At 34.0% G+C, this 14604-nt stretch overlaps 1 protein-coding gene across 1 annotated transcript in view; it reads right to left on the bottom strand.

Annotated features, from left to right (window-relative positions):
* Positions 1-14604, bottom strand: part of LOC138698088 (uncharacterized) — a 44807-nt gene that overhangs the window by 11772 nt on the left and 18431 nt on the right. Inside the window, exons 6-9 of the mRNA XM_069823792.1 lie at positions 13105-13421; positions 8832-9014; positions 2886-3025; positions 845-1093 (exon numbers count right to left, since the gene is read on the bottom strand). Of these exons, the coding sequence (XP_069679893.1) occupies positions 845-1093; positions 2886-3025; positions 8832-9014; positions 13105-13421 (889 nt within the window). The remainder of the gene's footprint in view (positions 1-844; positions 1094-2885; positions 3026-8831; positions 9015-13104; positions 13422-14604) is intronic.

Raw genomic sequence — 14604 nt, 5'->3', positions numbered from 1 at the left:
TGTGGTGGACAAAGACGGTGTTCGGTGGTAGGTTTGCACAGGGTACTCCTGTTTCCTCTACTGGCATTCCACTATCGCTTCATTAATCAAATGCCTTCATAGTGTCTAGAGGAACTACAAGCTTCGGTACGTTACCCACTATACTAGTTTCCATGTTTTAAAGCAACGAAACAGGATGTAATTCTAGAGGCAACAGGTGAGTCGGGCTAGAGAGGTAGCTTGTACAGCGTTGTCACACTGAGTAAGAATGTAACTTTTCACTAAAGCTTATAATGCAAAAATTCGTCTACTAGCGATGAACTGGCAATACAATATGAACCCAGACAATGAAAGCATGAAACAACAATCAGAAAATAAACATTCATTGTGTGTGATGTTATTTCTTAGCAAAGAAAGAGATTGCCCATACCAACAAAATTAATATGAACCCTAGTAATGACAGTGCCATTGAAAAACCGTAACACACTAACCTCCATCCATTATAAGAAAAAAGGAACGTAAATAAAGATAGGAAGTATCATTCTGCAGTAGTCTGTTCTGATTGGGAGATCACCTACAGTGGTACTATTTCCATTACATTCAGTAGCAACGTCAATCTAATTATTATTGTTTTGTACTGAATGTTATGCAAACTGCTTCCCATATGAAAAATATTACAGTAGCCCTACATTAAATTATAGAAAATTCAACCTGACATTTCATAACAAGAAATGTTTTATTACTGACATTTAGATTCAACACTGATTCGAATTTAATGATCTATGTTTCCAGTTCAATTAGTATAGATTATCGTCAAATGAAAGTAAACATTTCTTGTATTAAACATAAACAAAGTTTCTCTCACCTTTTCAAGAAATCTTTCTAGTTCATCAGGTGGCAGAAAGTCTCCTATATGATGTTTTCCTTCTGCTTTCTTGGTCAATTCTTCAGCCCAGCGTTGTGTAGCCTCCATTTCTTGTAATCGTAAACGATGTTCCCAGGTACCCCCATCAGTTTCTTCATCACTGTCATATTCATATTTAAATTTACCAGCTCGTTGTAGACGTTCCAGTTCTTGCCGCTTACGAATCATATCTTGATATAAGAGATGGATCTGTATGCAAGATGCACTTTTTTAATCACTTGATTTGATGCAATGTAATATTTACATACACTAAAATATAGTACATTTGACAACAGCGGATAAAAAGGCACATTGTTGAAAGAATTATATCCAGTTTCTGCATACAAACATTAATAACACAGAGAAATAATGAAATATGTTATAATTTTAAGCATGAAAGCTCTGTTTTTTATACCATAATTTTTCATATTTTTAAGTTTTTAACGTAAAAAAGGAGGGGGGGGGAACTCGACTTAATAATTGATGTTCATTTTCAATTTGTGCATCTCGTAAATGTACAAATGCACTGCAAAGTCAGACTAGAAATAACTCCGAAAAGACTCCAAGGTGGCAATATTTTACATTCATTTCTTTGTGAGCCAATTATATGATAGCCACAAAGATATTTGTGGGACTGTGAGTCTCTTATGGCACTGGCAATAAGAGTTTTATACGATTTATACTGTTAGATACAGAAGTGTGATATCAGGTTATTAGTCAGCAGTGCTGTCTGGAATTGAAGGTAGGAAGTTCCAGTACATGATATAACACCCACTTCGAACATTTTACTTCATGCCAATCTTTGTGGTGTAACCGTTTCCATGCTCAACAGTCAAACAAAATATTGTCAGTTTAAATCCAGAATGGAGCCAGAGATGTTTAGGATGAAAAAATCTAATGTATGGTTTCCTATGGGAGGATGGTACAATTAAAGAGTAATATTTTTCAAATTCTACAATGTTGACTTTTTAATCTGACATTCTTAAAATTTTATTGGGGGGGGGGGGGGGGGAAATGAATGACTAGAAAGGATAGGAGGAAGAAAGATCGAGAGAGACAGAGACCAATCTTACACAACACCACCCACCACTTACAAATGAACTAAACTGTGATATGAGCTACCAGTATGCAAACAGACAAAAAGAAATATGTCATACACGGCTTCGCAATTCTAATTACAGCAATCTAAAGTAACTGGTGGTCTGTCATGAGAAATATACAGTTCCAATTCTGTTGAACTGCATACATTTGAAACAACTATTATCACTACAATGATTGAAAATTAATGAAACTATGATCTGAAACAAACTCACTAAAAATATAATTATGGTAGAATCTCGATTATCCATCATCTCAATTAACCATTATGTGAATTATCTGTCACCTAAAAAGGGAACGCGATTTTTAAGCAGTGCACAGTAATGACATACAGTATAACCTCTGTCTACTTTCTGAATTGTGCCTACCATGACTCATATAACTTGCTGCATGCATAATCGTAATCTTCGTTTGATTCTGTCAAAATTAAATAAACACTTTGACCTTCCTTTGTATTATCATAAACAATTTCACTTCGCATCCATCTGCTGAAATATTTTTTACTGTTCTAAGTTTATATGTATAGTAGTGGCAAAAAAACCCAACCGACAGAATAATTAAAGTCCCCAAAATGAGCCACTGCGCATTCACAAGATAGCAAGTAATCTATTGAAATTGTTGTAGTTTCGACTGCTGACGTAGCCCATTTCGAAAGCCATTAGAAAATAAGCTGGTAAAATTCATGTTCTGAGAATAATAAGTTAATTAAGTAGTAAAATATCGCTGCAATCGAAAAGTATTGGGAATAAATTTGAATAAGGAGCAAAAAAAAGTTTCCTTCACAGGCAGGATTCGAACCATGAAAGTCTTAGTTGCCAGTCTATCGTGCTGTCATTGTGAACAAGGCTCTGAAATCAGCTGCAAGGGTGGTTGTACTATAGTAACAAAATGCAGTAATAATTACCTTATAATGATCTTCTGCCTTTTTCCAGTCTTCCTCAGACAAATTACGTGTACCAAAAGCTTGTATAGCATACTGAATAAGTGCAGGGTCTGTACGTGTAATTTTACTCAAAAGCTGTGGAGAGCCTCCTGATGATGCTCCTGAATACAAAGTCAACACAATTTCATATGTTAATTTTATTAAATTATTTTATTGCCTGCTCAGCAACACCAATTGAAATTTTACAGTGTTTCGTCTGAAACGTTGCAGAATGATTTCATTTACAACAGGTATGGTAGTAATTTGTATTCAGAAATTACAGTTTCAGAATAAATGCACGCAAAAGAATTGTGAAATTCATTTCTCAATCGTAGCAACTCAAGAGAAAACAGAAAATATTGCACTGGAGCGAAATAGTTTAATACCTGATATGTACTATCCATTTTAGTTGACATCCCTGGTGGTGTCTCCATGAACTAACTGTTATATCATACACTGTACAGTCGCCATAGAAGAACAGTCTACAGTCTATGTATGATCTCTGGATGCATCAGTGATCACTGGGTCTTGACTACAATAATGTTGCATGTTTACATTTTGTTCAGGCATCTTACATTGTATTAGTGATTCACTTAGTTGTAACATAAAATGTCTGTGCATTGAAACACGTTTAGTTTAATATACCCAAATTGGTAATATGTTGTTGTTTTCTAATGCCAGGAATTTGACAATGAAGTCATTTGACCTCTTGCACTCCAATATTTTTCAAAGATATTATCATGACAAGCCACTGAAGCACAGATTTTGAGATGTTCCGAATCCATTTCTTGGTTTGAGTTGCACAATGGAAAGTTAGGGGACTGATATAATCCAATTCTATTCAGGTGTTTGGCCAAACAATCATGGCCTGTTGCCAATCTAAATGCAGCTACAGACGATTTTCGTGGTAAATCGGGAATTAACTGTGGATTTTGATGCAGAGAGTAATATAATTTACAATGTAAGTGTGGAATTGTCACACAGAAAATAGTATGGAGCTGACAGTGGAATTGTGACAAAATATGGACTCCTCCAAAGAAGAAACTATATTCTAAGTTCATAATTCTTAAAGCAGGATGATAATTTACAATGAAATGGAATTCTATAGAGATCAAAAAGGGCAGGTCTCATTCTTCCCTCAGAAAAAGCCATAAAAAAAGCAGGAAAAGTCATTGAGGGTAAGTGAAAAAATCATAAGAACAATTGGCAGAGTGTGAAAGGGCACAAAGATTAGGAATTCAAATATCAACTCCTGATAAAAACCCAATATGCAAAAAAAGTAAAGTTGAGATCTATTCTACCATTAAAGTTTTCAACTTTTCACGAACTTATCTTCATTAGTTTAAGTTTGAGGGTCATCCCACCAAAAACATGACATCAGATGTTACATACGAAGTTGTTGTATGAATGTCTACTATGTTTACGTCTGATAATGATCAATGGATAAGATCCGAGGCATAGAAGAGAGCTTGTTTTCGTTTATAGTTTGTTCTGAATATGAGAGGGAAGTTAAAGCATACTATTCCAACAAGCAAAGCAACTGCAGTGAACTTTGGTGTCTCTTATCTCATCAGTCTGTGAGCAAACTTAGCAGTGAGTGGTTTGGTTGAAAGCACACCTTCGGGTAAGAGGATGAAGCAGGTGTAATACATTGCTTATTCGATAGTTTTAACTTTTGTTATGAGATCATCCAAATCTGCTCAAGTTTATGTCCCATCCGTTACCAAATGTTTAAATTTATTTAGTTTCAAGCCACATTATTACAACTATCCAATGGAAAAAAAATATTCTCTTCCTATATTCAATAATGAATACTATGAACCTTCTAAACCTTAATTAAATTCAAAACAATATTTGTAATCATTGCAACAGATGGGACAAGAATAACGGTCCCATCCATTATGTCCCAATAATCATAAAGCCCATTCCATGAATTCATTGTTACTGTTATTATTACTATTATCATTATTATTATTATTATCATCATCATCATCATCATCATCATAATCATCCTTACAGGCATATAGTTAAAGTGTATACTGCAGGTTAATAGTACTTTAACAACATGACAAAGATATCTCCAGCTGAGAAAATGAAGCGGTATAGATAATGCCTGAAACAGCCGGAGAAATATGAAGATGCTCAAATTAAGGACGCAATAAGGAAGAAACACGCACGGGCTCTGAAGAAGAAAACTATGACACTGAGAGATATTAGAAAGCAAAGAAAATATGAATGTGAATGGAAATGTGTCTACCAGGAAAAATTGAATAACCTCAGTAATTCAGTAAGCACAACCTCGTGTCCAAATGAAGAACCAACTTTTTCAAGCTATTCTATTCCTAATACTAGGGCTAAAGCTGTCCATCGTGCTCTCCATAATCTACCTCAAAGTCCAAGAAGGTGTTGTGCGGTTGTGGGTGTATTAGTGAGAACCTGTGGATTACGGATAATGGACAGCAATGTAACTGCAATAGAAAACCCTGTCAAAGATGTCGAAGATGATGTAATTAATTTCTATTGCAGGGAAGATATCAGCAGACAGGCTTCCGGAAGGAAAGAATGTTTAATAATTTACACAGATACTGGGAAGATAAACATGCAGAAAAGACATCTTGTGATGACCATTAAAGAAGCTTATAATGTATTTGTTGCAGAAAAAGGGACAAATATAATAGAACTTTCAAAATTTGCATCCTTTCGTCCCAAATACGTTCTTCCTATACGCTTAACCCCACACAATGTCTGGGTGCATATGTATCACTGTAATGCCAAATATCTTACTCAGAAACTTTGTCTGCCTACAATAAATACTTTTCGAGTTTACATGGAATCAGTGGTTTGTGATGTAGCAAATGAAAAGTGTATGTATGTTCAAACATGTAACAAATGTGGCTTGCTACAAGTGGACTTTTCGGAGAACTATTCCGCTGTTTCAAAATGAAATGCAGGCTGCCCATTGGAATAAAAAGAAAATTACAGTTTTCACAGCAGTGAGATGATTTGGCAATGAACCTTGTAATTGAGAACCGTTTTTGCAAAACTTGCTAACTGCAAAATTTGCAAAATTGAGATTTTGATGGATTCATTATCATAAAGCAGACCTCTACATGATGTTCAAGGCGTCTTAGTAAAATTGGGTTATTTCTCTTCATTGTAGTGTGTCAAAGTGTGACAGTTTTTTCAAAACTTGCTTTCTGCTATAAGTGAGAGATACAGCAAAACTTGCTTACTATAGCGTTTTGTCTCTCCTGTAAAATTTAGTTTTTTCAGTTAGCAAGTTTTGCAAAAACGGTCCTCAATTATGCCTTCATTTCTAACAATGTGACGCACGATAAAATATATGCTTTCTTAAACGAAACTATTAGAGACAGAAAAAAGAATCATCCAAGTGTAAAATACCTACATGTATTTTCTGATGGGGCTGTCTCTCAATTCAAGCAGAGATTTAATTTCTTCAACATATCATTTGCAGAAGAATTGAGAAGCAGCACCATCAGAAAATACGTGTATTTCATAATTGAATGATTCTTTTTATGTCTCTAATAATTTCGTTTAAGAAAGCAAAGACAGCATATATATATATTAACATGCGTCACATTATTGGAAATGCATTTCTGGGCTGAGAAAGCAATTGCACCAGAAAATGAAACTGCAAGGTGAGTGTGGATTTTTCGTTGGGTGGCTTAACAGATTCAAAGAGAGACAATGTCCACTATAGTTCGAGAGAACATTTTTAAAAATGTGCTCTTGTTGCATATCTGAATCATTGATCTCACTAAAATCATAATTTTAATTTGATTCTAATCTATAGAAATAGTCAATATGTTCATTTTATATTAAAAATATATTTACATAAAATGCTCCTATTAAAACATTTGTGAATGTGGATTTGCTTTTGTACTGGAAGAACAATTTTCTTTCTACGAGACAACATCTTACAACACTTTCAATAACTCGTTAATGCTATTCTTAGATATTCTACAATGTAACAACAGTGAAAAATATAGATCTTACAAGCTCCCTCATTAATACAGTATTGGCACCATTTGAAGTATGGGGCATAAAAATCAACATAATATTTCTCCAGTACATTATATTACATTATATTATAATGATGATACTAAGGACTTATGTCGAAATAAACCGTTAATACTGACAAAATGTTAGAAAATAAGACTTAGGCAAATTGAACGTTTTACTTTATTATGACTTCTATTCCACCCAGACACAAGTTCGTAATACCAAATGAAAAGATATCAGAAACAAAAAATTGTAAAAAGAAAGTGACTTAAGCCAATTGATCATACATCAAAGTATTATGGAAATAAAAAAAAATAAATACAAAATTTACTTTATGTGCTAACCTTTAGACTTGCAGCGTGGTAAAAAAATGTAACTAGAGATCTGTTTTCTTCTAATTCTTATAGTAGAGACTACAAAGCACTTTCTATACATTTAGCTTTGAATTTCGAATTTTTTTTTTCAGTATGCCCTACTGCACAATTCCACATAATACACACTGCTTTTAAGAGAAAGCTCAATTTATCATTAATGGTTGTGTACTGGGTGCTTCAGAATTCAGTCAAAGAAATTTATCTGGTTATAGAGGGGTTGTAGACAAGCAATTTGCGATAAGGAATCCAGGGTCTTTTATGAAAAGTTGTTAAAGTTGATTACATTTGATACTCATAATCCCGTATTAAAATGAAATAGAGGTATTAAATAGTATGGGATGGTTTAGGATCTTATTAGGGATCGAATGAACCCCAATTTTTAAGAACTAATCAACAGTGTTTTCTACATTTAGTTTCTACATAATCTGTAAAATTACCAATAAATAATGAGACAGAATGCCACTGCACTAATTTTTGTTTCACCCTCATTCATTTTCGTTATTGTATCTATTTCAGTATTACTGAAGTTTGAATGTTTGACCTCATCCTCTGACAGAAATCATCTACAGTGTTTACCAACTGTGCCACAAGACATAGCAATATTGTATTACTATACCACGTGCAGGTGCAATCAGTCATGTACTGGCCTAAAAATATTTCATGTCATTACGTGCAAGTTTGAATCTGCAGATATCTAGTTTCCTACCTCAAAATACAGTACTTAACAATGATTCCTCCACAAGCCCCCCTTTTTTTTCTCTTGTACAGAGGAAGGACCCAAAGAAATGCACTGCAGCCTAAGGCTAATTGTGCTTACTACTCCTATTCTGTGAATGATTGGGTAGCCAAACGGCCACACTCTTGTACAAGTACAGTATGCTGCACCGTGAACTTAACATGGACTATGGCATGGATGATGATGATGATATCTGAATTAATGATGGCAAAATGGATCCGAGGTTCAATGCTGAAAGTTACTCAGCAATTCTGCTTCAATTGGTTGAGGAAAACCTGGGAAAAAACCTCAACCAGGTAACTTAAATTTAAACTTCATCTTACGATGTTGGATGACATATATACGTCTGTTGATGTGACATATTAATGAATATTTAAATACTTATATAGTCACAATCATGCCATGGTATGAAAGAAATCGCAGGTTCGAATCCCTCTCGAGGTTGTGAAGTTTTTCTTTCACACCATGGCATGATTGTGACTATATAAGTATTTAAATATTCATCACAACTTAAATTTCTTTGGTTAAATTCTGAAACACCCAGTACACGGAAAAAAAGTTACTTAAAAACAATTTCACGTAATCACTTACACGAAAACTTAACATACACTCACCCTAGCATACGACATAACTCTTCACAGATACACACTGTGCATAACGTAGTCCAAAGAAGTGGTGTGCAATGCGCTTGCACGCACACACACACACACACACAAAAAAAAAATAATAATAATCAGTATGAAGGAAAATAGGAAGTTCCCACCTATCCTATATACACTATTTTCTTACACATACCTGTTGGACTAGTTCCCAAAGCAATGGCAACAGGATTACTATTCCCACCAGTTCCTGTCACAGGTGTCCCAGATAAAACATTCACTTTATCAGTTTCAGGGGCCCAGCGACTACGTCGTTTCCGTCTACGTGATGCACTTCCTTGTCTTTCATCACTTTCATCACCAGACCTCTTACTGGAAGCTGAATGAATGCATATTACCTTAGCATGCCCTCTTCGAAACAATTAGGCAAAATAATGGACTGAGGTGGGATATGATGATAGAGACTGGATTAATCTTCCACAGGATAGGGACCGATGGCGGGCTTATGTGAGGGCGGCAATGAACCTGCGGGTTCCTTAAAAGCCATTTGTAAGTAATGGACAAAATTAAATTCAATTTAAGGAAAATGTTTTTAAAACATAAATTCTTGCATAAAACTTGAACCAAAAGAAGTGTCACATACATACATTAAAAAAGTTGTCATATTTAGTTACTTTCTCCTTATTGCTGTGACATTGAAGTTTGCTGTTCTTGTTGGGCAATTTCATTAAAATTCTTTGAAAGACAGAACAGGTAATTGAGATACAAAATTAATCTTGTTTCCAAATTATATTGGCTAGAGATAAATATATAGTAAAATTTGTTCAATGCAGAACGTGAATAAGGCAGAAACATGCAATATAAACAAGTTCTCTGGTTCTGATGGGCAGAATAGTACAGTAGAAGCCCGATATAACATAGCTGTAGGGAGACTGGCTTCACCCCTGTGCTATAGCTTAACTGTGGTATATCGAAGGTTGACCTGTATAGTGACAAAACTGAGTTCTTTCGTCCACCCTCTAATTGTTCCTACTGGGATGGAATCTGCACATGCAAATTTGCCTTTCACACTCTGTTCTTCACATAATCAATTACTGAGTTTGTGACTCACTGAAAAATGAAGGGTACACGGGAATAACGAACAAGGTCCATTTAGAATAATTTTGAGATAAATGAAATTTAAAGTTTGAGGACTTGAAACGTATAGTTTATTGTTAACTTATTGTTATTTTTATCACACAAGAATGTACCATTATAAAGCAAATATGTGACAAAATATTGTTTTGATTTTATGAATTACAACAATGCAAAACTGCAAAAAGTCTACTTTGCTACATTTTATAAACGGGAAGAACGAACAATGTCACAATTTAATTGAATATTTGTTGGGAATGGAATCAGGCATAATATTTTCAAACAATGTAGCGCATGTTTACTTTCGTGTAGGGTATTCTTTTTAAAGGTTATAAATATTGTTGATCCATTATAAATATTTTTATCTTTGAGTGTTCATTGTTCCAAACAATTATTGGAAAACAAATCTACAAACTAATCTGATTGCACTGAATTTTCCATTGTGAATGAATAGATTGAACTATAAAATCGTCTCATTCACTGTTATTGACTTCTTGTGACTCGTCATTGATGGGAGGAAGACTGAAATATTCTATAGCAGTTGGAGAACAAACATTTTTCAAAATTTGTAATTCCTTGTACATTGCCTTTAGCTGTTTACAGTTTACAATGATGAATGGTTTGGTTTCTTCCTAGAATTCGCAATCTCTTGCCTCCAGTCATCGGGTACTTCACACCTTGCTCTCTGATTGACAATTCCCATGTTTTTGTCACATTCCAGGTACGAGTGGGAAATCTGATCCACTGAGCATCAATCTCTTCTTAGTATGTACTACATAATGACAAAATCTAAATACCGTAAAGTTCCTATTTTGTCCGGAACAAGAATCGTAGAAAATATGGAGTTCACTAACGCAGCTTGGTACAATATTCATACAGTGGTGCCATATCTTAGAGCAAACTTCATCAGAGCCTTTACTTTACATATTTTGGTCATACATGTCTTCCTGTTGACAGCGTATGTATGTTACAAGAATAAAAGGGCAGCTGTCGACAATAATAGCCCTCAATAGTTCAAAAGTTTGGAACTGGTAATTCTTTTGGAAATCCATGCAGATAGCTTCTTTATACTCTTACTTCCTGGATTTTAGACATGCAGCCCGTTTTACTTCATAAAATTTCTGTCCTTTTCTCTTGTGCAATTCATTCTTTCAAATCAAATTTTGTTTCTCCTTCTCAAAATTATCTAATTTACTTGCATCTTTTTCATTGGAAATTTCTGATTTAATGTGTGAAATGTCAGCTAATGTTGTATTTAGTGACAAAAATTACTCTGTATTGCTCGTAAGACATTGAGTTCGCAGGAAATTTTTCTAAGTGTAACTTAAGCAGCTTAGAAATATTCAAGTTCTCTGGAAGATACAACCTTCGGCTATCGTGACAAGATTAGTGGACTTTCTGACCTCTAAGTGATTGAATGTGCTGACAAATTTTAGATAAAATCTCTCCTTTCATTTGGTGAGGCCTGTTTCCATGTTTAACTCTTGTTTCTGTATGGGCTTTTCCAGTAGTAGCCAATGACGTTTTCAAAGTGACTAAACGTCTGTCTGTTATTCCATGTAGAGCAATAAATGCTTTATAGCAAACGGGAACATCAGTATTTTGCCCATCTTTGTTTATTCGCATTTTATATCTGTAAGAAAAATTATGAAAATCAGCTTCGGCTTGTGTTTTTCTGGATCTTCTTCTTTGCACAGGAAGTACCGAAATTAGTCCTGAAAGGTGAGCATTTTGAGTGTCATATGATGCTAATTCATTGAAATATTTAATAAGATCGCTTCTTTCACTTTGGCTTATTTTCTGAAAACATGGAAAACGAGAACATTTACAGTCTTCTCCCATAATATGACTCAGCACGAATTATTTTATGCATCTCTAACACGTCCTGTAACTTTTCTTTTCCTTGAATTTACAGAACGTGAAATGGGTCCGGATAATTCATTTTCACTAACGTCAGACATTATAAAAATAAATTGCACTACCCACAAACACTACAATATGTACCATAAAAGTAGCTATAATAAAGGAAATAATCAATACCCTACCACTGACATCTGAACACTGGAATAGTACAGCTGTTTGTATTATGCTCACAAGTAGTTCTAATGAAAATTAATATAATTTATTGTCACGTGGAATAACAGCTAAACATCACACAATCATTTAATAATATTATTATTATATAATACAGATCGTATTGGCATATGTAAAAATAAACTAACCAGCAATGTGCTATGGCTCTAAGATCAAGTTTGTAACGGCTGTCTGCATTAGTTTCTGTGTTTAAAATGGACATTGTTCGTTCTTTCTTGGGATGGATGTGACATTGTTCATTCTTCCAAAGTATACAGAAACTTCAACGCAGAATACTGAGGACAATTTTCATTCTTACATAAAACCAATGCAGCCACATGAAAGTACTCCCCTTCTACTATCAGATGGCACTATTAACTCAATTTCGATTTTTGATGGACCTTGTTCATTATTCCCGTGTACCCTTCAAATGTTTTCTTATCTGGGACAATGGGACATCACACGTACACTGAACTAAAGACCCAATGTAGGGTAACTAGTGATCAGATACGGGGGCCTTAAAACAGAACTATGTGAAGACAGTTTCCTGAGAAAATTGACTGTAGGGTTAACGGTTTATTTTATAGCCTACTTAACCGGTTTTAAACCTCTAGGAATTCCCTGCAGTTCACAAAACTATTCAGAATCAAAACATGAGTAATGCAGAATTACAGTAATAGGAAACTATAAATGGCATGAGACTCCCTCTCAACTCGAAATGGGTCTGTGATAAACTGTAGAATACAGAATCGTCCTTGCAAACTAATATACTGAATCTTTACAATTAAGAACTTTACTAATAAATTAATAATGGTGTTATTCTCTTGGAGGACACATTCTTTACTGCATTATATCAGAATCCATAGCATTTCGTCCCTCTTTATATAGGGCTTCTACTGTATTATGTTATTTATTTTGTAAATTATGGAATCTGCCAAATATAGGAACACAAAACAATATTTCAGAATTTTATCGAAAATAACATAACGTGGAAAAATAAACAAATGAAAGCTAACATACTATATTTTTGTACAATCTATCTTTACTGTTTGGTCTGAGGATTAATCACTGTCATTGTTCAGACAAGTATCTTTATACTGCATAAAACAAAGAGCAGGACACGGTATTTACTCTCTCACTGTATCAAGAGAAGGGCAGTTACAGAAATTTTCAATTAAATTCCTTCCTATGACAATGCTGACCATGACTCTAATGGGTTTTCTCAGAAAACTGTAGAAGAAATTAGAAAATAAGATACAAACCTTCACTTTGATGGGAGTTGTCATCATCTTGATCTTGTCTACTAATTCGTGATTCTTCTTGCTTAACTTGCAAACCTAACATAGCATCATCATCAGTTGATTCTATATTCATTGATGCACTGCTCAAAGAGTTATCTTGCTGGTATCTTACTGGTCCATACTCATTTTCTTCTTTCTTGATACATGCTCCCACTTCGTCTTTAATTTCCTTGTTGACAGGATCCTCTTTTGCATCTGTTTTCTTCATTTCCATACGGAATTTCTCTACTAGTTGACGGTACTGCTGATACGCAGTACAATCCTTATCGCTGAGAAACCTGCATGCAAAAATGACAGCTTCTTACTCTGGTATAGGAAATGTATTCGACATCAGAAAGATATTTGTCCTGCAAAATTCTACGGTGTCACTTTATAAACAACAATAATAATCATCATCGTCATAACTCGTAAATAAGACATCATAGCTGTAAGAATTATTACATCTACAAATTTAATATGCTGAGAAGTACATTGTCATCATTTATCATAAACCTATATGGTAATTTAAAACAAATTTTGTAAAACTAATGATGAATTGAGTAAGATGATTATCATCAGGAAGAGGGAAGAAAGGAGGAACAAGGACAATGGCAGCAATGTCCATTTTCAGAAAGTGAATAATTTTGTTTAAAGAGTCACAAGTTGTGAAACGTTCTACAATATTTGCTGTCACTTAGTCTTTGAGTATATTTAGTGGGAGATAAAATGATTTCTTATATTAACTGAATATAATTTTATTTGAGACATGACTATACATGTTACAGAGAATACACAATATCTAACTGGTAAACACTAGTGGTGAGATGTGGTGCCTATTCTTACTTGAAACGAAAAAATTAATTGTATGAAATAATTACTTTACATGGTTAAATGAATTAAGTAGTAATTTTCTATCTTATTCCTTGGAGATGAGCTCAATCCTTCCATTTTTATGGACTAACAATTACATCGTCATTAAATTCTTGTTTGTGTAGACTTACTTTACTGCTATTGATTACAATTTATTGTCAGTATTGAAACTGCACTATTTTTTATATTTCTACATTTTCTTATTTTATGTTTCTTGAATGCTTATGAAATGAGTGAAAGTTCATTATAGGCTTGTTTGGAAATTATTGAATTTTGTTTTGTTTATGTTAATTTGCGTTACCTTCAAGGCTTATGTGAAAATTATTGCATTTTGTTCTTTGTTTATGCTATCGTGTTTGTATAGCCCTACTTTATTACTAGTATTGATTACAATTACTGTTGTCAGTCTTGTAACTCAGTTTGTTATTATTTGTTATACTTCCACATTCTTTTTATTCTAGCCTGCTTGTATTTGCTTCACTGTACATAAATACAACAGTCAATGCAAATATCAATAATTACCATTACTGATTTGAACATTCCTTTAAAAAAAAAAAAAAAAAAAAAAAAAAAAAAAAAAAAAAAAAAAAAACTCGAGAAAAAACAGTGTGA

Source organism: Periplaneta americana, chromosome 4, assembly GCF_040183065.1.
Source record: "Periplaneta americana isolate PAMFEO1 chromosome 4, P.americana_PAMFEO1_priV1, whole genome shotgun sequence".
NCBI classification, from domain to species: Eukaryota; Metazoa; Arthropoda; class Insecta; order Blattodea; family Blattidae; genus Periplaneta; species Periplaneta americana.
Note: the sequence above shows the minus strand (reverse complement) of the source record. Positions and strands in the feature narration are given on the sequence as shown.